Source organism: Aquarana catesbeiana, linkage group LG05 (genome assembly GCF_042186555.1).
Source record: "Aquarana catesbeiana isolate 2022-GZ linkage group LG05, ASM4218655v1, whole genome shotgun sequence".
Classification (NCBI taxonomy): Eukaryota; Metazoa; Chordata; class Amphibia; order Anura; family Ranidae; genus Aquarana; species Aquarana catesbeiana.
In genome coordinates, this window is record NC_133328.1 from 29,910,597 (window position 1) to 29,935,565 (window position 24,969).

The following is a 24,969-nucleotide window of genomic DNA, read 5'->3' on the forward strand; positions in this document are numbered from 1 at the left end:
GGATGCTGTACTTTATTTTTTGTAGTGAGGGATTTAGTGTGTCTTGTTTAAAGATGACCTATCAGCGCCTCACAAACCTGCGAAGTAGATTAAATAAGTAGAGCGGCTGGTTCATCACCTTTTGATTGTTCAAAATATCTCTATATAGAGTTGTCTAATCTACAGAGAAACATAAGACAACAGGCAATTGTGACTCATACATTCTATGAATTAATGCAGACTGGACAAACCAGCATGCATGTATATGAGGATATTAAGAAAACATTCCTAATTCATAGAGATGTGTTCATCACTAATTCCATGAGTCCTGGTCCAACTTCATCAGGGCCCCTCTGCACCAGAGGAAGTCTTTGAAATTTTGTCCATATGTATGAGGAGGACCCAACTTCAGATTTGTCCTTTTGTTGCTACCAGGGCTGTGGAGGTAAAGGCATTTATTGGAACCCTACTGCCCTCTTCCTGATTAAAGAGGCCAAGGAGACAAATTGCTGGAGGACACAGTGCACCCAAGACTGCATGCTACAGATCATTAACAACCTTGCCCATCTTTTTCTTGGCTGAAGCCCTGCTTTGAAGTGCAATGCTGTATGGATAATGTAATGCCAAAGTTATCGCAATCTGCATGTGTGCAACTAGAACATTATACTGTATATCTCTATTCACTATCTAACTTCTATCCAAGGTGGAAACTGTTGTAAATTCTGACATGGATATGATTGATTAGAACTGAGAAAAAAGTGGTTAACAAGACTTAAGGGAATGGATGAGTGGTGATAGGCATTAACCTGTCCAGTAATTGCCACCAACCACAACCTAACCATCAGCTGCCAATTATTTTCTTATTTACTGTTGCACAAAATTATTATTTCAGATTTAGGTAGGTGCAAGTTTGCTGAGTTTCTCACCTTCCTCCTTGTAGTATGGCAGTCAATTGGTTAGCATTGTCCAACTGTGCTAGGATCCTTGTAGTGCTCCTTGCGACTGGTGGTTAATTCAGTTCAGGCCCTGGATCCTACTGCATTATTTATAGTGATTGAGGATCCAAAACCCATGTTGCCATTGTTCCGGCTCTACTCTTCTTAGCCTACAAGCCACGTCAGGATAAACACAGTCAATTACGAGGGGCTCCTCAGATTCCATTGGTTACAGGCCTAGTCCATTTGGGATCCAAACACCAGAACCCAAAAATCACCAGGGTCACGGGTTACAAGGTGCGTGGTCTCATCAGGGAGCCCATCTCACCATTTTATGTCTTTGCTCACCACATATAGGCTTATCCTCTGTTCCAAAGGAATAAAGATACTCCATCCATATCTTCCTTTATGTCCTCTTTATTGCAAAGGAACGTGCACAACAACAGTTAACAGACAAACATTATTCCATCTTCCATGATTGGCCAAGGTCAGATCTCTTATCCTCAAACACAGGGATTGCTTAACCTTCGTAACTTCTGGCAATGCTGGGGAAGCCCACATGGAGGAGAATTTGCCCTAAAGCCCCAAATTTTCTAAGCAAAGGGTCAATTTACAGTCCTTCAGGCTTAAGGGGAGCTGGATGGTGTGAAGTGGGTGTAGAAAATGTCCCAGCATCAGTGCTCCTTCATTAGTTTTAAGGGGGGAAATGGTGCTCCATTTATAGTGTCAATAGGGAGAATTATGCCCCATTATTGGTGTCAGTTTTTGGAAGAGTGCCCCAAGGGCCAGATAAAGCAGAAGGGCAACATTTGGAGACCACTGCCCTAAAGAAATAGCTGTGTGTTGGTGTTCTTACATTCTCATGGCTGAGGCCTCAATACTCCTAAAAGAGCTCCAACTGGACTTCTCTCTAATACTGACACCGACCACTCTCTTTCTTCATTTATCCCCACCTAAGCTCATGACACCACCCCAGCTAAACACCCATTTGTCCCTGCCTAGCACTAGCAGGCCATACATCCTGGGTTCAGGTTCCACCAAGAACACTATCTGAATAGACTTTATATGTTCTCTGGTTTCCTCCCACAATCCAAAAATCTATTTGTAGCTGAATCAACATAGAAGCCGTCATTACTGACCTCATGTTCTGGAGGTGTTGGTTGCCTCGCTTTCATGTTGACCTTTTAATATTTGTACGTTCAGTCACTTAACTGGAGCAATGTGGCAATGTCTACGAAAAGGGTCAGCCATGAGTCCTTTATACTCACCTTACTTGCACCCCCCTCACAGCTCCTTGCTCCTCCACAGTTGGTGAAAATACAATGCACTTCTCAGTTAGGGGAAGCATATGACCTGCTCCCCTGGAAATCACCACCGCACTGGGTCACTGAAACAGTCAATCTCAGCAGCGCCTGTAGAGAATATGATATACATTCATTTACATTGATAACATTATTTACATCAGGCCAGGTTTTATTACATTATTTATTTAGTTATTACAATCATAATAACTAAATATTGAAAGTAATAATTATTATTAAATGAAATATAATAATTACAATTAATAATAACAATAAAAATGATAATAATAATAATAATAATAATAATAATAATAATAATAATAATAATAAATTATGAAATCATAAACACATAATTATTCCATTAAAATATAATACGTATATCTGATATACAATAATATTCCTTGATAACATAATTTGAATCAGGCACATTTTTATTTCATGAAATAAAATAAATAAAAATTAAATATAATAATAATTATTAAAACAAAATATAATAATTAAGAATAATACATGATAATGTAATATGTATATCTGGTATTTTATTATATATATATTTTTTTCTTTTCTTTTCTTTAATATATGAATCTAAAATGTCTATTAAAAAAGTCATACATTATCCTTTAAGATAAGAGATTCTGATTCTTGCATATGTCCGTTCTCTTAAAAAAATAAAAATAAATAAACCTGACATTCTCCATTGAGCAAAAAAGTAGCCCGGCCTCATTTCTCTTATGTAATTAATGCCATTTATCAGGACAGATTTGGCATGGTCCCTTCTGGATTCCAGGCACGCTCCATAGACATGATGTTTCACCTATTTTACCGTACTAACAACTACAGACATCTCTGCCAAAATCCCCCCCCCCAATTACTTTAAATAATCAATGTGACTCAATTACTGGCCTCCAACTAAAATGTCCCCCGTTTCCGACCCCCCCCCCCCCATGATATATAGCTGAATGTACAGATTGATATGCAGGCTGCGGCTCATGTCAGGAGTGACCTTGAAAGGATGGCTGCAATTATGTTAAAAGAGTTGTCTAATTCCGCCAGGAACTCTTTGTCATAGTTTAAATACACTGGCGGGACTTGCAACGCAATATTGCTAATTGCCTTTAAAAAAATGGTCGATAGAGAGAGTATAGCGGTGGGAAGACATGATTTGTAGATCCATTTTATCTGCAATTTTGCTTAGGATGCATTTAAAGGGGATGCTAAGTACTATTATATATAATTATATATTATTCCCTTATTATATTCATTATATAGCATTGGTATAAAATAAATGAGTATCGGTACACTAAAGTTAATTTTAGGGCACAGAAATGCAATATATTACCCATTGAGGTTGTTCTGAGTAAATAGATACTGAACATTTTAAGCTTTAACCACCTCAATACTAAGCACTTTCACCCCCTTCCTGCCCAGGCCATTATTCAGCTTTCAGAGCTGTTGCACTTTGAATGACAATTGCGCGGTCATGCAACACTGTATCCAAATACATTTTTAATCATTTTGTTCACACAAAAAGAGCTTTCTTTTAATAGTATTTAATCACTGCTTTTTTTTAATTCTTTACATAAAAAAAAAGTTTTTCTTCGTTTTTGTCAGTAAATTTAGTAAATAAGTAATTTTTCTCCTTCACTGATGTGTGCTGATGAGGCTGCACTGATAGGCTGCACTGATGGGCACCGATGAGGCGGCACTTATGGGCACTGATGAGGAGGCACTAATATGCTGCACTGATGGGCACTGTTAGGTGGCACTGATATGCGGCACTGATAGGCGATACTGATGGGCACTGGTGGGTACTGATAGGTGGCACTAGTACGTGACACTGGTGGGCACTGGAAGGCAGCACTGGTGGGCACTGATGGACAGCACTGGTGGGCACTGATAGGCGGCACAGATAGGCAGCACTGATGGGTACTGATGGGTGGCACTGATGGAAGGCACTGATAGGCATTGATGGGCAGCACTGATAAGCAGGCACTGATGGGCACTAAAAGGATACACTGACTGGTCTCACTAATGGGCACTGATTAGTGGCACTGATGGCCACTGATTGGTGGCACTAATGGGCACTGCTGGGGCTTTCCTGTGATCAGTGCCCTGATTACCTGATTACCTGCCCTGGTCTCCCCTGAGAGGAGATACCACTGATCGGCTCTCCTCGCTACACACTCTGTCAGTGTGCGCAAGAGCGGCCAATTTGGGGTGCTGTCTTATGACATCCACCCAGAACGAGAGCCGCACTGCTCCTCCATTTGACAGTGGGCGGGCGGGAAGTGGTTAAATTTGTGCACCCCAGCAAAATTAGTGTGAACTTTGGTACCCTATATTTTTTCCATAAGCGATGCTTTAAAAGTCCCTAGAGGCCATAAATTTTGAGTTAACTGTGAATAACGGCCCTAGAATTATTGCTCTCTCTCAGGCGTGAATGGTGATATGTAACATGGGTAAGCAACGATTTCATATGAAGGTGTCTTCAATGGGTGCGTTTATATTTATGTGTGCGTGTACATGGGGGCAGGGCAGGCTAAAACATTTTTTTTTTTTTGGAAGGGGGTTTTTCAGTGCTTGGGTGTAACTTTATTTTTTAATTTTTTCTTCTCTTTAATGAGACATCTGGTTTCTTTTTAGCCCCCTGATGTCCTTCCTTTGAAGCTAATGGAGTGGAGATCACACTTCATTAGCTTCTTCCCTGGCCAAAGCTAATGAGACATCAGGGGTCTTTTAGACCCCTGATGTCTCCTCTGCCATCCATTGAAGCTAATGGAGTGCAGATTATACTTCATTAGCTTCTTCCTTGGCCGTAAGGACTAGGGATAGTGACACCAGGAACCAGAAGTGAAGTTTTATTCATTGCTTCCAGGTTCATTCCCAGCTAAGGGAAGTACTGCCTATCATGTCAACTTTACAGGATGGCCCCTTAAAGACTCTGCCCATAAATACGCAGAGACTTTCCACTTGAGGCCCCAATCCCAGCAATTAATGTCTGTTTGAGTTACTGCACATGCTCAGTAACTCAAATGAGGGTTGACACTGTGATCCGGGGACATGGCATTGGCAGGATAGAGGGCCAAGATGTGGGACTGTCCTGGCAGATCTGGGACAGTTTGCATATATAAGATAGTATCCCTGGAAAGTGAAACCCTTGAATGGACCACTGCCATTATGCTGCCAAGCCAACAATCGATAATAGGCATTGATGACTGGATCGGTTCCCAAACAATTAGCCTGATGTCAGGAATCAGCAGCAAGGATGGCCAAATCTGTGGGGCTATACTCAGGAAACTGGGACCATATTATTTACAATAAGCCAAAATCCATCCAAACACCAGCACACAGCAAACATAAAGATATAAATGAAACAGTACCCAACTAAACAACCTAACAAACAGAAAGCCTAACTAGGAACTAACTCTTTACAATATAGACAAAACAGGGAACACAGAAAAGTAGGGAAAACTGGAGGTGCAGAGGGCAGATGGGAAGGGGGAAACAAAACTGGGATTAGGAGCAAGGCAGCAGGGTACAAGGCAGGATCCAGATCAGAATAAATGGCAAACAGTATCTGGCAGCAGCAAAACACTAGTGCGAGAGGCAATAGTAGAAGAGGACCTGAATACCCTCCCAGCAGCCAGCATCAGGTGGAAAGTAATTACTCGGATCTGCTGGCTACTGGGAGACATCTGCTGGTGAACACCAGAACTACAGCCTTCCACACTGGGAAGCACAGTGATAGCAGCAGGTGATCCAGGTCCTGACACCTGATTAGCCTGGGGAACCAATCTGCTTAATGGTGAGCTAGTCCCTGCAGACTCACTTACTGGTGCCATAATGTATATGGGATGCCCATACCACATTCTGTGAGCACAGCACTCCTCAATCACACAATATCAGCCAGCGAGTTAGAACAGAGGGCCAATTAGGCTACACCCCCACCCCCGTAATTTCAATGCCTTAAAGGGTATGTAAACCTTTTGAACGAACTTCTGCTATTTGGACCCCTTTGTAACATAGCACTGAAGGCACTTTGTTATATCTGTTTGAGGAGCATAAAAACTACCCGTTGATCCTGCCAGAAATCTTGTGGGCTGACAGCTTCCTGTCCTTTCTAATTATGCCGACTGTTAACAGTTACATTGTTCGCAGCTTTTTCTGAGGACCACAGGACTACACCCCGCTAGGTTATGGAGCATAGCAGAGGGGTGTAGTTCTGTTGTCCTGATACTGTAGGGGGAGTAAGCATTGTCAACCTGGCACAGGAAGTGTGTTGCTGGCAGAATCACCAGATGAAGATAAAGGAAAAAAAAAAGCTTAAAAAAAAGCTCCTCCCACCAACCATCATCTGCCTGCATTGCACAGGAAAGCACAGAGACCCAGAGATGACATCACTGGGTCTAAGGCTGGGTTTACATTAATGCGAAATGGTTGTGGGTTTCCCCGCATCCAATTCGCACAGTAGGAGATTGTGACCCGCTCTCTATGGAGCCAGTTCACCTATCTCCGCAGCCGATACGGTGCGACTTGTCTTTTGGTCCATTTCAGGTCGAAATTCAGCCAAAAATTCGGGCTGATTTCGGACCAGAAACAGTGAAAGAGGATGCACCGGACTCCTGCTGTGAGCCGCTGCGTGCTCATATGTGAACCCAGCCTAAAGGAATGTAATGAAAACAGATATACTTAATCTAAAATGTTTTGTATATTCATGAGGCAGGAGGAACCAGGGAAGGGCACATTAAAGTAATATTAAAGGCAATTTTTTTTTTTAAATAACAAACATGTTATACTTAACTGCTCTGTGCAGTGGTTTTGCACAGAGCAGCCCCGATCCTCTTCTTCACGGGTCCCCCGCTGGTGCTCCTGGCTCCTCCCACCTGCCAAGTACCCCCAAAGCAAACAGCTTGCAATGGGGCACCCAAGCAGACTTGTTCCCAAGCCACAACTCTGCGCATCTATTCACACACAGAGCCGTTGCTTGACCCTGCCGCCTCTCTGTCCTTATTGGCTCACTGGCTGTGATTGACAGCAGCGGGAACCAATGGCTCCCATTGCTGTCTCAGCCAATGAGGAGGGAGAGTCTCTGGAGAGCCACTGCTCTCCTGCACATCGCTGGAGGAAGATGGGGCTCACGTAAGTATATGGGGGGCTGGGGGAGCTGCTGCAGACAGAATGCATGAAGGTAAAAAGCCTTTAGAACCACTTTATGGCGTTAAAAAGGAAATGCTACACTTACTAGTATCAAAGTTTTAGGCATTATTAGGGCAATTATGCAATGGGGGATATGCAGGATCTCACATTATATTCCCTTTTGGTCAATAATAGAGGGATCTTAGTTTACAGCAGGGGAGCCCTCCCCAAAGACAAAGCAGATAAGAGCCACGCCGGACCAAGCACCAGACACGTCGAGAGGTTGAGGAACCGAGAGGAAAACCCCTCACTGAAGCGAACCGTCAGAATCTGCACGTCACTATTTTGTGACTATATATTCTGCCAAATCAATACCGACCATTTCTCAGGTCCAACATCCCTTGGTGTCTTTCAGTTGTGGCCCCTCTTTAGGTGGATCTGCGTAGGGTTATCCTATAACTGAGGGGGGTGGGGGGCAGCTCCCTACCACCATGCCAGCCTGGTTCCTTTTTGTACCCATTGACCCTCTGTGGGTCTTTTGCTTTTATTTGTATGTATGAAGTCAATGGATGCCAACAGATTTGATATATACAATTGCAGTCTTCTCTGTAGAAGAAGGCATTCAAGTCGGAAACGTTGGGTCCACCAGAGACAAAATCGTCACCTGTTTATATCGTATAGTACTATATGTATAACATCCATGTGTCTTTGCATAGACATTTTTACTGTAATGTAATTTATTATTATTTTTTGTAATAAAATGTATACTATTTTATACTTTTGGTGTCCATGTCACCTTTAAAATCCTGTCCCGTCAAGGGGGTTTTTCTGTTTGTACCAATCATTGGGATGTGGTAACAGGACACCTGGCTCTGTGAATGGTGGAATCTTATTTCAAAGACAAAGCAGGTACAAAATGAAAACAGAAGGGACTGGTTAGTGTTCATCACTTTCATGTAGATTGAGATATACCATTAGGCACAGTAGGCTCATGCCCAAAGGTGGCAGATGCAAAGTGGAGGCTTTTCTTTCTTTCTATTTCTTTGTAAGTTAGTTGCTTATTATCAGTACTAGTAGTCTTCTCATATAAGGATAATACATTATCACAATATTCTAAGCCAAGCCAGGACATGGAAAACAAAGACGTGTTATGGGTGCCAAAACGTTTGTGCCTAAGAGCTCTAGTGATTAAAGTGTATGCAAATCCTACCAATGTACTTTTTTTAGGCCCCTTGCACATGCGGTCATCTAGGTTCAATGCGTCCCTCTCGACATACAATGAGCCTAGGAGGGACAAGCCCAGCATCCAGCTCCGCGTCAGGCAGCCTATCAAAGTCAGTGTCAGACTCCGGCTGGACGGGGCCGGACACTGTACTGTCCGATTTTACTCTGTGAATGCCGCACTACCATGCTGCGTCTCTGGGAGGGTGGGGTGGGGTGCTAAAACCATGACTCAATCGCCTGGTTTTAGCTCCCCCTAGCTGCACATGTGAATGAAGCCTTAAAAACTGATAAGCTACAACATTTTTTTTCTTAGGTTTACATACATTTTAAAATAGTAAATATACTTTTTGTTTGTAAGCTGATCAAATACAGTGTTTCCCCGAAAATAAGACCTACCCTTAAAATAAGACCTGCAATAAGGGTTACAATAAGGGCTGCAATATAAGCCATACCCAAAAAATAAGCCTTAGTTTAAAGTGCTTTTAATTATATTACAGAAACCTACACAGTTTACATTATATACTACTGTATAAGAGAGGATGCTAGGATTTTACTATGTTCCCACTGGGGATTCCTGACAGGCAGGGAGGGAGAGGGGGAGAGAAGACATCATAATAAATGGTAAGACTTACCCCGAAAATAAGCCCTACTGTGTCTTTTGTTGCCAAAATTAATGTAAGACCCGGGCTTATTTTTGGGGGAAACACGGTGAAAACCTCCGCGATATACACCCATCAGCCATAACATTATGACCACTGACAGGTAAAGTGAATAACACTGATTATCTCATTACAGTGGCACCTGAAAGTGGAAGGGGTATATTGGGCAGCAAGTGAACATGTTGTCCCTGAACTTGATGTGTTGAAAGCATATAAGATGGAAGTCAGGATTTGAGCAACATTGACAAGGGCCAAATTGTAATGGTTAGACGACTGGGTCCAAGCCACTCCAAACCTGCAGCTCTTGTGGAATGTTCCTGGTCTGCAGTGGTCTGGACTTACCAACAGTGGTCCAATAAATGAAAACTAGAGAACTGGGGACAGAGTCATGAGCGACCAAGGCTCATAGATGCACGTGGGGAGCTAAGGCTGGCCTGCGTAGTCCCATCCAATAGAACTACTGGAGCTCAAATTACTGAAAAAATGAATGAGGGTTCCAATAGAAAGGTGTGAGAACACACAGAGCATCACAGTTTGCTGCATATGAAGCTGTGTATCCCCAGACCAGTCAGGGTGCCCATGCTGACCTGTATCCACAGCCAAAAGCTCCTACAATGGGCACATGGGCATCAGACCTGGACAACGGAGCAATAGAAGAAGGTAGCCTGGTCTGATAAATTCAAGAATGGTTTAAGGGACACAACAATGAGTTTGAGGTATTGACTTGTCTCTCAAATTCTCCAGTTCTCAGTTTGATGTGGGATATGCTGGACAAAAAGTCTGATCCATGGAGGCCCCACCTTGCAATTTACAGGGCATAAAGTATCTTCTACTGACGGCTTGATGCCAGATACCACATCATACCTTCAGAGGTCTAGTGGAGTGCATGACTTGATGGGTTATGGTGGGTGGTCATATTGCTATGGTTGATGCCGACCAGTGACATACCTAGTATGCCGATGGCCTTCAAGTGGTTATACTAGGATGATGCCTGCACCTGCAGGCATCACCCTGGTACTGTTTTATAGAGCCGACAGTCAGTTCTCTTGTACTCTTGTAAAAGCAATCCTAGCAGCTAAATAGCCCCTGGATTGCTTTTACAAGCAGTGGGAGGGGATGTCCCGTCCCATCCCCCTCCTGCCGCTTTCTGCAGCTTTACCAGGATCTCCCGTCCCACTGAGAGTCCCGATTAACCAGCTGCCACTATCTACAGATGTGAGAGCCACACAAAGACCGGAACAGCTTTGTTCAGCTTTGGGCTATGGTAACCCGGAAGCGGTGACCTGACATCACTTTACCCAGTTGTAAACAGCTATATTTTAAAAATATCAAAAGCATTCGAACATACCAATCTTAGTATGTTCAAAAGATTTTAAGGGCAGGGGAGGGATTTGGGGTCTTATAGACCTCATATCTCTCCATAAAGAGGACCTGTCACATGCCTATTGCTGTTACCAAGGATGTCTACATTCCCTTTGACAGGAATGAAAGTGATTAAAAAAAATTATAAATTGATGGTGTAAAAAAAAAAAGTAAAAAAAAAAAAAGGTCTGTGTCCCCTCGTGCTCACGCACAAAGACGAACGCACGTGGCGGTCCTGCATGCACACGAACAGTGATCGTCCCACACATGTGAGGTATCAGCACGAACAATGAAATGATCATGGGCAGTAATTCTAGCACCAGACCTCCGTAAATCTAAAGTGGTAACCTGTAATGACTTTAAAAGCGTCGCCTATGGATAGTAACAATTTACATTGTTTGTTGCTGTTACATGGCATTGCAAAATTTTAAAACGTTACATGTTTGGTATCTATTTACTCTGCGTATCATCATCTTTTATATTTTACCAAAAACTGGGTTATGTATTGTGTTTTTTTTTGCATTAGATTTAAAAAAATTATATATTTTCAAAACAAATTGCGTTTGAAAAACCGCTGCACAAATACCGTGTGACAATAAAAAATTGCAAAAATCCAACATCTTATTCTCTAGGGCCTTTGCTTAAAAAAAAAAACAACAAAAAAAAAAACATATAATGATTGGGGGTTCTAAGACATATTCTAACAAAAAATACTGATTGTTCAATGTAAACAAAAAGTGTCAGAAAAGGCCTGGGGGTGGGGGGTGGGGTGGTCAAGTGAATATACACTACTGGTCAAAAGTTTTAGCACACCCCCATTTTTTCCTAGTTTTTATTGACACTTATGCAGTATATATATCTATATTTATATCTACAGTATATATCTATATATCTTATGATGTGTTATTTTCCATGCTAATAATTCTGTTTGCTGTGATATGTTTTAGTAATAACCTCTAATTTCTATGTAATAATATTACTCATCGCCCGTCCTCAGTGCTCGGCCTCGGTTCAGGTTCCATACACAGGGCTCTTCATACATAAAGAATTACCTGGGGCTTCATTCCAGCTCTGAATTTAATTTTACTTAATGAGTCCTGTGCAGATTAAGCAGTGAAGGGTGATCTGGGCTGAATTATTTTAAGCTCTCTGTAATAGGCTGAGTTACAAGGATGGACCTGATTGACCAAATTTACTGAACACTGACAACATTACATAGAAAGATGAACGTCTGTGTACTGTATACATGAGTCAGTTAGGAAAAGCTTACCTCTAGTCTTCCCTTCAGTCTCGCACAGTTGTAGAGGTCCCTCTTCTGCACTGAAATGGCTTACTCTGATTGCACTGCACACTGTGAGCTTCTCACAACGTGCATTAGAAGCTTCAGCAAGTCCGATAGAGCCCACCTCAGAGGTGAAGGTCTAGATCAGTGATGGCAAACCTTGGCACCCCAGATGTTTTGGAACTACATTTCCCTTGATGCTCAACTACACCGCAGAGTGCATGAACATCATGGGAAATGGAGTTCCGAAACATCTGGGGTGCCAAGGTTTGCCATAACTGGTCTAGATTCTCCAGTCTAGTCTAAACATAGTGTGGCATTTCCTCCATGTAGCATCTCGGAGAGGCTAGTTCCACCCAAAGCCACCTTGTTTCATTGGGAACCAAATTTCCCGTTCTCCCTGCAGTGCTGGTGGCTCATTCATCATCAATGGGTTGGTCCACCGAAACATATCTAATACTAGAGAGACATTTCACCTGACAGTCTCTTCTATCTCTTGGGGACTCTATTGGTGAGATCTCTGCATTACAGTCCTAGGTCTGCAATCCCAATGACCCATTATGAGGGGTTCCCACCATCTCTGTTAGATGACTAGTGTATTCCAAATGATGGAGAATGTAACAGGAAGAGCCAGCCCACCAGGCTCCACCTATAACACAAAATATCACTATTGGGTGGACTGATCCTTGAACTATTAAAGCTGCAAAAGTATCCATTGTTATCTATAAGATTTGTCAATATTGTGAACAGATATCTATATAAATATTTCAGGATCCCTTTAGAACATATCCTATTATCCGGGGGGGGGGGGTGGGGGGGGTGGGGGGGGGCTACAAACTTACCAGTATCAGGGACACATTGCAAATTTTATAAAAAGTCACCCGTATATCAGGATCCCCATTAGAGTCCCCCTTACATCAGGGCCCCCACCAGAGTCCCCCTTACATGAGGGTCCCCATCAGAGTCCCCACTTACATCAAGGTCCCCATTAGAGTTCCCCTTTACATTAGGTTCCCAATTGAAAGTCCCCCCTTACATCTGGGTCCCCATCAGAGGATCCCTATACATCAAGGTCATCATCAGAGTCCTCCATACATTAGGATCCCCATCAGAATCCCTCTTGCATCAGATTCCCCCTTACGTCAGAGACCCCCCTTACATCAGGGTCCCATCTGAGTTCCTCTTACATCACAGTCCCCATCAGAGATCCCCTTACATTAGGTTCCCATCAGAGTCCCCCTTATACTAGGTTCCCCATCAGAGTCCCCCCTTTCATCAGGGTCCCCATCAGAGTCCCCCCTTACATCAAGGTCCCCATCAGAGTCCCCCTTACATCAGGATCCCTATCAAAGTGCCGCTTACATCAGGGTCGCCATCAGAGTCCTCCAACCGAGTCTTCATTACATCAGGATCCCCATGAAAGCGAGCCTTACATTCTTACATCAGAGTCCCCATCAGAATCTCCCTTACATCAGGATCCCCATGATAGTGATCCTTACATTAGAGCCCCCATCAGATTCCCCTTACATCAGAGTCCTCATTTACATCAGGGTCTCCATCAGAGTTCCCCTTACAATTTAGTCCACCCTTACAACATAGTCCCTCCTTACATTACATTACAGGCCCCATCAAAGTTTCCTTTTCATCACCGAGTCCTGCTGCCTGTGTCAATGGCTGCCACCAGAGAAAGCGTCTTTCCGGGGGGGCTCCCGATGAAGAGGAGGGACCTGGAGCGCCTGCAGGGGGGCCCCAGAAGTAGAGCATTGGGGCTGCTCTGTGCAAAACGATTGCACAGAGAAGGTAAGTATGTATATTTGTTATTTTTATAAAAACAAAAACAAAAAAATTAGGGTTTACAACCCCTTTAATAGCCCAAAATATTTTAATATTAATGTTTGCTTAAAACAAGGAACAAGGAAAAATAAAACAGCAAACACGTTTCAGGTGCAATGATGCTCCCCTCTCATCAGGGATACAATAGAAACAAGAATTCAAAAATGGAAATACTTGGAACAATCACAAAAACGTCAACATATAATAACAAGATATAAGTTACAAGAAATTCATAACAACCAGGTCATGAGGAAAAAACATATGATATGCAAACATGATCAAGGAGATGAGTATTGAGTATTCACTATTGTGGTTTTCTTTTTCTAAGCATGTGCCATTAGCCATATGAATGATGATTTATCTTTGTTAATATCCTGAAATACCTTTTCATATGCCCATATACATGAACTAATTCATCTATGGATGTTGAATTGTATCTTTTCTTGATCATTTTGGCATGGTAGATCATTTTTGATAGATACTTTTTGCATAGAGAAACAAAGAGGCCTAGTGATGACATCTAAAATAAGGTAAAAAAACAAAAACAAAAAAAAACCAGAAAAGTTGTATTTAAACTACTCATTAGCATGTTGATAAGGGTGAGGGAGGAACCAAGAAAGGCCAAATATAAATTGAAAAAACAAAACACAAATAAATTAAAAAAAAAAAATATATATATATATATATATATATATATATATATATATATATATATATATATATATATATATATATATATATATATATATATATATAAATTAGATTATACCTAACCATTTTCGCCCATTCCCAGTGTCTTTACACCTCAGGGATGGGATGGACTTCCCAATCACGTGTCTACTGTGATTGGCTGTCAAAAGGGCCCAATCCTGCCAGCTCCCAATCATGACTAGAGACCAAGAGCTGTCAATGAGTCTGACAGCAGATATGCAATATGTGGGCACCAAAAGGGTAAACTTTAATTTTTTTTTTTTGTTATTTTATTTGTGTCCGGATTTCAGCCCTAAGGGCCGGTTCACACCATAGAAGTGCAGTCCAGATGCATTTCTGTTTGCATGTTTTTGATACATTTTCAATTCGTTCCAGCACGTTTTTCTCTTATTATTTATTTATTTTTCCCAAAGTTTCCTGTTTTTTTGGGGTTTTTTTTGCTGTAATGCATTTCACTGCGTTTTTGATGCGTTTTTCTACGTTTTGCCGCATGCCAGTGCAGTTCCTTGCAAAAAAAAAAAAGCAGCATATTCTACTTTTGTCAACTGTCCTGGAACTCACTGCATTGGTGTGAACTTTGCCATTGGGATCCATGTAACCGATTATCCATGTGTTTCTGATGCAGAAAAAAAATATACAGGAGTACTCCATTTTTGGTAAAAAAAAAAATAATATAGCACATACAGGCCATTTTGTAATTTATTACATCTGGGTACATCTTTGCCATTTATTGTAATTAAAAATGGCCCTTCCATTTCAATATGCAGGGGCTGAAAAATATGTAATGCAACACGCGAATCAGAACACCTCCAAAAATGTTATTTTCTGAAATTGAAGGCATCATCTGCAATAGGTATATCATTTTTGGGGAAGAACCCCCCCCCCCAAGGGTTAAATACTTCTAAATGGCTGCAGACACTGCAACTTTTCTCATGAGAACACTTAAGCCTCGTCCACATGTTCGGATTTTCTGATGGGAAATGTGTGATGACAGGCTGTTGGCGCAAAATTCGACTGTGTGTGCGCTCCAACGGACAATTGTTGGCCAACTTTCCGTGGACAAATGTTGGATGGCCGGTTTATAAAATTTCCGCGGACAAATTTTCTGAGCGTGTGTACACAAGTCCGTCGGACAAAAGTCCAAAGTACAAACACGCATGCTCGGAAGCAAGAACGAGCCAGAAGCGGTCGGTCTTGTAAACTAGCGTTCGTAATGGAGAATTAACATTCGTGACGCGGCAAATTATGAAATCTCCAAATGCAGCACACAATTCTCTTCTTCTTTAATGGGATAATAATGGAGCTGCTTTGCTGGTGATACTGATGGAGTTATTGCAAACAAATTTTCAAAGGCTTTTTTTTTCTAGTGATATCAAGAATAATATTATTATGCTTGTTATTTTTTTTTATTTGGGCAAGTTACCACAACACCATTATCCTGTAGTTTTCAAGATCAAAGATACAACTATGTTGGTGTCCCTTGTCAATTTTACATTGTATTTTTTGATGTAACTGTCTACTCCCAAACTGTCATTTGAAGTAAAACACATAGCCAAGTATTTTTCTCCACAATTTTTTTTATTGTGCATTAAAAAAGAAAACAAATAAAATTAGACATGCTATCTGCCAATAGAACTTAACCAAAAAGTGCATTCTATGCATCAAAAAATATAGAAAATATACCAAATCAAATCATTATTATATAACCAAAATAATGTCAAAGTAATAACCCCAAGGCCAATAATAAATAACCCGTTATCTCCTCCGATTCTGCGATTCCGCAATATGTCTGGTTGGCGAACGGCTGTTCAGAAACGAACTGAAAAGCACAAAATGAAAAGCGCAAAATGAAAAGCGCGAAAAGAAAAGCGCGAATCAACACTCAAACTTCTACTAACACGAAATTAGCAGAAGGAGCCCAAAGGGTGGCGCTAAAGAGCTGAAAAACGACGTAGTACGTCACTACATTTGTAATTGTTGGCTAACAATTGTGTGGCCGTGTGTATGCAAGACAAGTCTGGGCCAACGCCCTTCGGACAAAATTCCATGGTTTTGTTGGCCAACAGTTCGATCGTGTGTACGAAGCTTAAGAGTGCACTAGGTGATTATAACGAATCAGGTCCTCCCATTCAGAATTTAGTTTGGAAAGGACATGGTCAAACAAACAGCTATTTCTTCAGAACAGGAAAGGGTAAGAATATGCAACAAAATATGTTAAAATCCTTGCAATGTACATTGGTCACCCAGGGTTGTTTTTTTTTTTTCTTAACAAAAGTGGAATTTCACTTTGAGACTGAAAATGTAGATTCTTGCACTATTATCTTCACAGACCTGTCTTTTAATGACTCAAATCTTACAGTAAAAGGGGACATTATGTGAGATGGATTACGGAAAATTGAGTTAAAAAGCGGAGTTATTCCTTTGAGGTCTTCCTGAGCCGTTTTCACCTCCTAACTCCTTGTAACTGTACACTATTTATCTGCATTATACTGTTCTCCCCGCACACTTCCACTGCTGGACTTTCTGTATAATGTGTTTTTCTGCTTGTAATGTGCGGAATGCAGTTGGTGTAAATATTACTATCATCGCAATTATGTGTAATGTGATTTTGTATTAAGGTCATACAATATATATGGACTGTGAAGAGGTTTTGCATTACTGTAGACTGTTTACTGAGAGGAGAGAGCACTTCCGTTCATTAAATATATTATTCTTGTAGGAAGCAGATGTTTGGAGGCAAAGCTTTACAACTTGATCTTGTATAAGCACTATGGGATGAATTATTTATATTTAAAGTGATTCTCAGGCTCGTTTCACATATATGCGAATCGGACACTCTTCAAACAGGATTATGGAGCCAGTTCACATATGTCTGGTCTGGCCAGAGTCTGTTTTTAAAAAGAGCCCTGTACATTTTTCAGTCCGGTTTAGGTGCGATTTCAAGTAAAATTTCACACCTGAATCGCACCTGGACCAGTGAACGAAACCACACCGGACTCCTTTTAAATATCGCAATTAAACCGACTTATGTGAAATGAGCCTAAACCTTTATTTATTTACTTTGTAATAACAAGCATGTTATATTTACCTGCTCTGTGGTTTTGCAGCCTAGATCCTCCTCTCCTGAGGTTCCCCGCCAGTACTCTTGGCTCTTCCTGCCTTTGGAGTACCCTCCCCTAGCTAGACACTTGTACTCATGCCGGCATGCTCCCAAGCCGGCATGCTCCCAAGCCTCACTGCCTGAATCCAAAAAGCACATAGCGGGGCTTTGTCTCGCTCCCTTTTGTCCCTCCCCCGCTCCCTTTCTCATTGGATTTGATTGGCTCCCACTGCTATCAATCTACCTGGTGAGGAGGGAGTGGAGAGAGAGCATCTGTGCCCCTTCCCTCTCAGCTCTCAGGGCTCTCCTCACTGAGCTCTGCAGAGTGTAACCTCACCTCTCCACCTTTTTTTTTCTGAACTCTTAACAAAGCTTTAAAATTCTGGACTTTGAACAGATGTAAAGAAGAGAAGACTTCAAATAAACAGGTACAACATATGTAGGAGGATTTGTTTCATCTCCGTGTATCACCCGAGGCCAGTCACTTCACTGGGTATATAGATTTTTTTTTTGTTATATTTGATAACTGATCATGTGACCACGCTTTCTCTTTGTTGGTCCCCCTTCCCAAGTGTGGGGTAGGCTCACATTGCCTGAGGGTCGTCAGCTTAATAATGTCAGTAGTGAAATATATTGGCTGTCTATGTGTAATGTGTGTAGCAGAGCAGGGCTGCACAGGGAGCATGGCAGCAAAGCTGCAGGCATCCTACCCCCCGGTTCTGGGATGGATGATGACCATTGCCCCAAAGCCACTCCCAATGCAGCTGTCCTGCATTATACCCGAGGACTTCAAGGGCCTGCCCATATTACAGGGTTGGAGTGAGGAATAAGGTAAGCATTCCTCTACTTTACAACCCCTCCTTCCCACGGACTAAATATGCATTAGACTCTTACTATATAGGAGACAGTGGGCACCCAAAAGTTATTATTAAAGGGTGGCTGGAATTCAGTATTAAAGAAAGCATTCAGGAATGAGTTCAATGTTCTTACAGTGCTCATTGGAGGGGAGGGAAGGGTTTTTCACTCATTAAACTGAGCCTTTTAAGAAAGATACAGTACATGTGAGGTGCCATTGCTGACCTGTTTTTTTTAAAGGCAAAGTTCCCACTGCTATCATACTTATTCTATAGTGTGTTACTCTTGTAGAACCCGCATGCAGTCAATAATGTCTGAGTTTGAACTTTTGTCCTTTGCGCTTATTCCAGATCAGTGATTCATTGGCAATGAAGCCATGACATGGTGCCTTTAAAATCCAGCTCAACAATGGCAGTCCCATATGCCTATCTTCACAGTTTTCCTTTAACCTTCACAGGAGAGCTGAGAGCTGCTGAAGTCCAGACCCAACTCTGGGCAAGCCTTTACTCGCATATACTATCAGAACCACATCTGTGTTTAAAGTAGCATCCCCACCCCCAACAAGCACTCCACACAGCTGATGTCCGAGCCATGTCACGTTTTCAAATAAGCCGAAGCCCATCCATGGAGCCAATATTCTAATAGCTGTATATCAGTGTAGTTATGTATTGTTATAAAGTGAAAGTGGTGCAAAGCTTTTGTTAACGATTCAAATGGTCAGTGGATAGCACCATGTCCTCACTGTGTCCTTACCATGATGTTGCCTCAGGTTAGGGCAGGGTTTCTCAATCAGGGTTCCTCCAGATGTTGCAAGGGATTCCTTAAGCAATGAGCAATTTCCACCTCTCAGATAAGTTCCCACTAACACTATTGATCTTTTTAGCTATCTGTATAGGGGTAATTCTTCCCAATGACCACAAGTGTAAGGATCATTCTTCCCACTGACCATCACACTAATGTATCATTATTTCAAGGGTTCCTCTGTGTTGAAAAGTTTGAGAAAGGCTGGGTTATTGTCTTCTCACAACATTTGTGCAAAATTATCCCATTTTCATAGAGTTAGTTTGGTTTTGCTTTGTTTGCTTGGGTCTTATTTCTGTGCTCTGCTTTTCTCTTTCAATCCAAGGCATACTGGTAGTTAAATCAGTTTTCACACAAACTGACCCAATTTAGTACTAGGGTGGACATTAGATTGGAACTCAACTAGAGTTAGAACTGAAGTTTTCTATAGTGCCTGTCTACGTTCTTTTTTTTCTGTGTATGGATATCTCAGATATTTATTTGGCATTGTATTAGCATGTTAGACCCAACTGGATATAACAGGATATAACAAGCATGTTTTTTGGTCAATTTTAGGAGGATCTCCCCGTGTTTGAAAATTTTCTACAAAGGATCGCAAGGAAACCAAGTCCAGACAGATTCTATGGGTTAATGGGAAAAAGGAATAATGGTAAGATTGCCCTTTGCTTTATTTATTAATTTACTTTTTTAAATGTATGAGAAATTCGGGGCCGCCATTGCAGGCTCCTTTTTGAAAACGCTAGCTGCCTGGCTGTGTCTGAGTCACTGAGAAGCATGCACCAAATGAAAGTCAAAGAGAAGTCAAATCAAGTCTAAGGCAAAATCAAAGGAATGTACCTACGCCCCATAGGGTTGATTTACTAAGACTGGAGAGTGCAACATCTGGTACAACTTTGCATAGAAACCAATCAGGTTTTATTTTCAAAAATGTATTGAACAACCTGAAGTTAGAAGCTGATTGGTTACTATGCTCACTATAATTTTTTTTACATTTATTTATTTTTGAGTAGCTGTAGATGAGCAGATTTTTTTTTTTTAACTTGATAGAATTGTGCTCTATGGGCCCCCTTAGACCTCCACAAGCCATGTTATATTCATTTTCCATTAGAATGTTCATTGATAGCAGAAATTTCCAACATGCCAAAAACCTCTACATCTAATAAAAGCCACTTCTAACATACAGATGTGCTCATTACACATGGGTGGAAAGTTTTCTTGATCATTGGTGAAGAAATGCAAGCATTGGAATCTATCGCACCATTTTAAATATCAGGGGATGCCACGGTCAACCTCAGGGCTCACGCACACGCAAGCACTTCACATGCACTATGTTCTCTGCTCTGGGTCAGGCGCCCCAATTGGTAAATATGGCACAGATCCTTGATGTGTATTTTCGAGGTATTGTTTACTTCTTTAGAGTGAATAATGTTATCCTCCACCGAACATCAACACACCGGGACTCTTACCCTAAACAGTGGACCACTAGATTATAGGTGGTCAAACAGGTATAGTGTATATCCACAGGCTGGTCACGTCTCCACCAAGACAACAAGCAGATGGATCTTGTATAGTCCTCACATGTAGTGAATCCACAGGTTCACGCATTGAAATAAGAGAAAATGACTCCTCATGGTGCAGTATATCAAATCAATGTATAATTTATTCCTAAGAGAATTCCAGAGCACTCACATTTAAAACGATAAAAATAGCAATTCATAAGGTACAAAATGAGATGTTTCCAACCCACAAGATGGCTGCGGTCAGTGCGTGTAGCATTAGATCCCTGGCTCCACCCTACATGTTTCGTCCAACGAGGAATGTCGTCTGGATGAAGAAACGATACCTATGCAAGCTACACTTTGCTTTAGTCCAAGCTTGCACAGGCATATAGACTTTCTTTTCATCCCCATGTGATAGTGCTGAGCCAGTCATCACTTGAGGGGAAGGGGAATGAATTGCATACTCCTCTGTACCTGGAACTACTGGGTGTTTCCTTCACTCCTAGTGGCCGAACAGTGCAGTGAGAGAGCAAAAGAAGTGAAAGTTATGTACTGCTTTCCAGGGAGGCATTCAGGAGAACCTGTTTCTTTGCATGTTATCAGAAGATTGGGTAGACTTTGCAAGCTTAAAATAATATTAAACCCTCAGCATTTATTTTAGCTTAACACATTGAGCACAATAAAATAAACATTCCCATGTAAACTATTTGTTAAAATTTTTACCCCAGCAGTTTACAACTTTCAGCTCTCCTGACTTCTGTTCTCTCAGTGCTGCTTCCAGTCCTCCCAGGAAAGTGTTAACAGAGGATGGTGCAGTCTAGAGTCAGTCTATTACTTGGAGAAGAGAGGAGGAGAGAACCATGCACAGCTGCAGCAGATTTTGAGTACTCCAGTTTTAGTAAATCTCAATCACCCCCTCCACCCATTTTGTCTTGGTGAAAATGAGCATCAGGATAAAAAAAAGGGGTAACTGTTCCCAGTGGGGGGACACACAACAATTGAAACCTGATATGGGCTGTAACCCTTTGCTACTCTATTAAAAGCTATGTTTTCGCTGAAAGCTGAACTTTTGGACAAGAAAATGTTGTCTATATAGAAGAGCCCTGTGTATTCTTGCTTAAATCTTGCTGTGCTTTGTGTATTTTTTCCAGATCTGTACAGTAATCTAGTGTGAGACGTTCTCTCTGTGCAGAAGCTTCCTGTAATAAAGACTGCTCACTGCTGCTCTCTCTCCTTGTGCAGGGTGGCTGGTCTTGTCTCCGCCCCCTCCTGCAGTTTTCTGTAGGCAACCTGTAGTGGGTGGAGCCTGCTGGGTCCCTCCCACAGCTCTGCTCTCTGCACAGGCTATGTACAGCACAGTGATGATGTCATTGCTACCTTTATATTATTATACAGGATTTATGTAACGCCAACAGTTTGTGCAGTGCTTTACAATACAAAAAAGGGAGACAATACAGCAACAATACAATTCAATACAAGGGGGTTAGGAGTGCCCTGCTCCTGAGAGCTTAAAATCTAAAAGGGAGGGGCTGGTGAAACAAAAGGTAGTAACTGCGAGGGATGAACTGATGAGGGAAGTAGAGGATTCTGTTGTGAGCTGAAGGCAGGATAGGCCTCCCTGAAGAGATGAGTTTTCAGGGATTGTCTAAAAGTTGACAGAGTAGGAGACAACTGGACAGATTGGGATAAGGAGTTCCAGAGGATGGGAGAGGCTCTGGAGAAGTTCTGGAGAGGAGCATGGGAGGAGGAAACAAGGGAGCTAGAGAGTAGGGGGTCTTGGGAGGAGTGGAGAGGGTGGTTTGGATGATATTTGGAGACAATATTGGTGATATAGTTGGGTGCAGTGTTGTAAATGACTTTGTATGTTATTATTAGTGTTTTGAATTTTATTTGTTGGGCAATGAGAAGCCAGTGGAGGGATTGGCAGAGGGGGGTGGTGGACATTGAGCGGTTGGTATGGTGGATGAGTCTGGCAGAGGCATTCATGGTAGACTGATAGCTTGCGGAGGTGTAGGCCAATGAGGAGGGAGTTACAATAGTCAAGGCAAGAGATAACAAGGGAGTGAATAAGTTGCTTAGTGGTTTCAACGGTCAGAAAGGGGCGTGTTTTGGAGGTGTTATGAAAAAATTGAAAATTGAAAAATTATGAGCTCAGTTTTAGAAAGACTGAGTTTGAGGAAGTGGTGTGACATCCATGCTGATATGTCAGTTAGTAAGTTAGTAATGCGAGAGGAGACTGAAGGAGTGAGGTGAGGAGTAAAGAGATAGATTTGTGTGTCATCAGCACAGAGATGGTACTGGAAGCCATGGGAGTTTATTCATTGACCAAGGGAGGAAGTGTAAATGGAGAAGATAAGGGGTCCGAGGACAGAACCTTGAGGTACCCCTACAGAAAGAGGAAGTGGAGAGGAGAAACAGAGTTATAAATAACACTGAGGGAGCGCTGTGATAAGTAGGAGAACTAGGAGAGAGCAAAGTCTTGAAGGCCAAGAGAGTGGAGTTTTTTGAGGAGGAGGGGATGGTCAACAGTATCAAAGGCTGCAGAGAGGTTTAGTAGTATGAGTATAGAGTAGTGGCCATTGGTTTTAGCAGTTAGTAGATCATTAGTGAGTTTCAGTAGGGCAGTTTCAGTGAAGTGCAGTAAGCGAAAGCCGGACTGTAAGGGGTCAAGAAGGTTGTTGTCAGTGAAGTAGGAGCTCAGACAAGTGTAGACTAAGCATTCTAAAAGTTTTGATGCAGATGGGAGTAAGGAGATGGGTCTTAAGTTGTTCAGGCTGGTGAGGTCCAGTGAGGGCTTTTTAAGTATGGGGGTGATCAGGGCATGTTTTGAAGGGGAAGGTGCCATTAGAGAGGGGGAGATTGAAGATGTGAATGAGGGAGCATAGGATAGAAGAAGAGCTGTTGTAGACAGAAGTGGCCAAGTCAGAATAAGACAGGGGTGAGATTTTGTCATGGAGGTGGACAGTTATAGAAATAGAAAATAGAAAATAGCAGAATAGAAAAGAGAAGGATTAAAGTGGCGAAGGTTTCTGCAGGTAATCGTTTTCTGCTTGGAGGGACAGGTGGTTGGAGACAAGGACATTATGAAAGTGATGAGGTTGGGGGTCAGAGAGAGGAAAGGGGGTGTTGGTGAGGTTATAGGGGGTACAAAGATGGGAGAAAAGGTAAATGGTATTACCATCAGAGTAAGTGGGGGACTTTGTCCTTTATATGGTGATATCTGGCTTTGGTGCTCACAAAGTGAATTTATATCCTCTGACTTTTCAGGAATATATTTTAATGAAAATTTTGTGCTACAAGTTTAGCTTTAATGTAAGCTTGAACCACTGGCCTGGATTGCAGGTACTTGGCTTTTTAGGTCACTTAATTGCAGATAACATTGCAAGAAATTGATACTGGAGTTTCAATAACCCCTCCCCAAGGATCGGCAATCATGTGGCCAATGCGAGAGTGATCACATGATCAGAAGCTGGTCCCACTGACTCCCAGTCTGTAGCCTGGACCAAAAGCTGTCTGTGACAGCTTGGTGTGTGTAAATAGGAAAAAATATCAGCCGCACTCCAATGAGCTCTTCTTGCAGTATTTTTAATAATCAGTGAATTAACTGCATACAGTGATGTCTTCAACAGAAAACCAACCTTCCTTAATGCATTTCATCACTCTTGGCTTGCTCACAAGGGGACTTCCCATATCCTATTGAGCAAGCCAAGAGTTGTGAAATATGTCAAGTAAGGTTGGTTTTGGTTTGTAGACATCACCATATGCAGTCAATTTACTGATTATTAAAAATACTGCAAGAAGAGTTCATAGGAGTGCTGCTGAAATGTTTTCCTATTTTTAATGAAGAGTGGAGATGGACTGTGATGGCTGGCACCCAGTTTGTCTATGTGCAGTAGAGGCTGGTTTTGAGCAGAGATATGGATCTGAATGTGTTTCAGCTCAGTCTAGGTGTTGACAGCACACAACTAGCACTCTCCTAAACAACAGCAGCCCAGCGACGCATATGTGCAGTGTGTGGGCTTCAAAGCCCATCCTTTTGCCGCCACACATATATGTCACAATTCATAAAGGGGTTAAATACATTTCTACCCTTGACGAATAATGAATTCTTTTTGTCAGTGAAAATAGAAAGTCCATTTTTGCAATTGCATATACTGTAGCTTCTGGTTTATTATCTAATGTTTTTCTTAATTTATATTTTTTCTAGGATTTGGACAGATGTCCCGCAAAAGTAAGTTGACGAGATTGTGAAATATTAAAGACCCCTTGTCCCATTTCTGTTTGTTCTGTTC

The 24,969-nt window shown here is 41.8% G+C and overlaps 1 protein-coding gene across 3 annotated transcripts in view; it reads left to right on the top strand.

Moving 5' to 3' along the window:
• TAC1 (tachykinin precursor 1) overlaps nt 1–24,969 on the top strand; it is a 76,698-nt gene that overhangs the window by 28,074 nt on the left and 23,655 nt on the right. For all 3 annotated transcript variants that reach the window (XM_073629558.1, XM_073629560.1, XM_073629559.1), the window contains exons 3-4: nt 19,734–19,827; nt 24,885–24,908. In XM_073629558.1, coding sequence (XP_073485659.1) covers nt 19,734–19,827; nt 24,885–24,908 — 118 coding nt within the window. The remainder of the gene's footprint in view (nt 1–19,733; nt 19,828–24,884; nt 24,909–24,969) is intronic.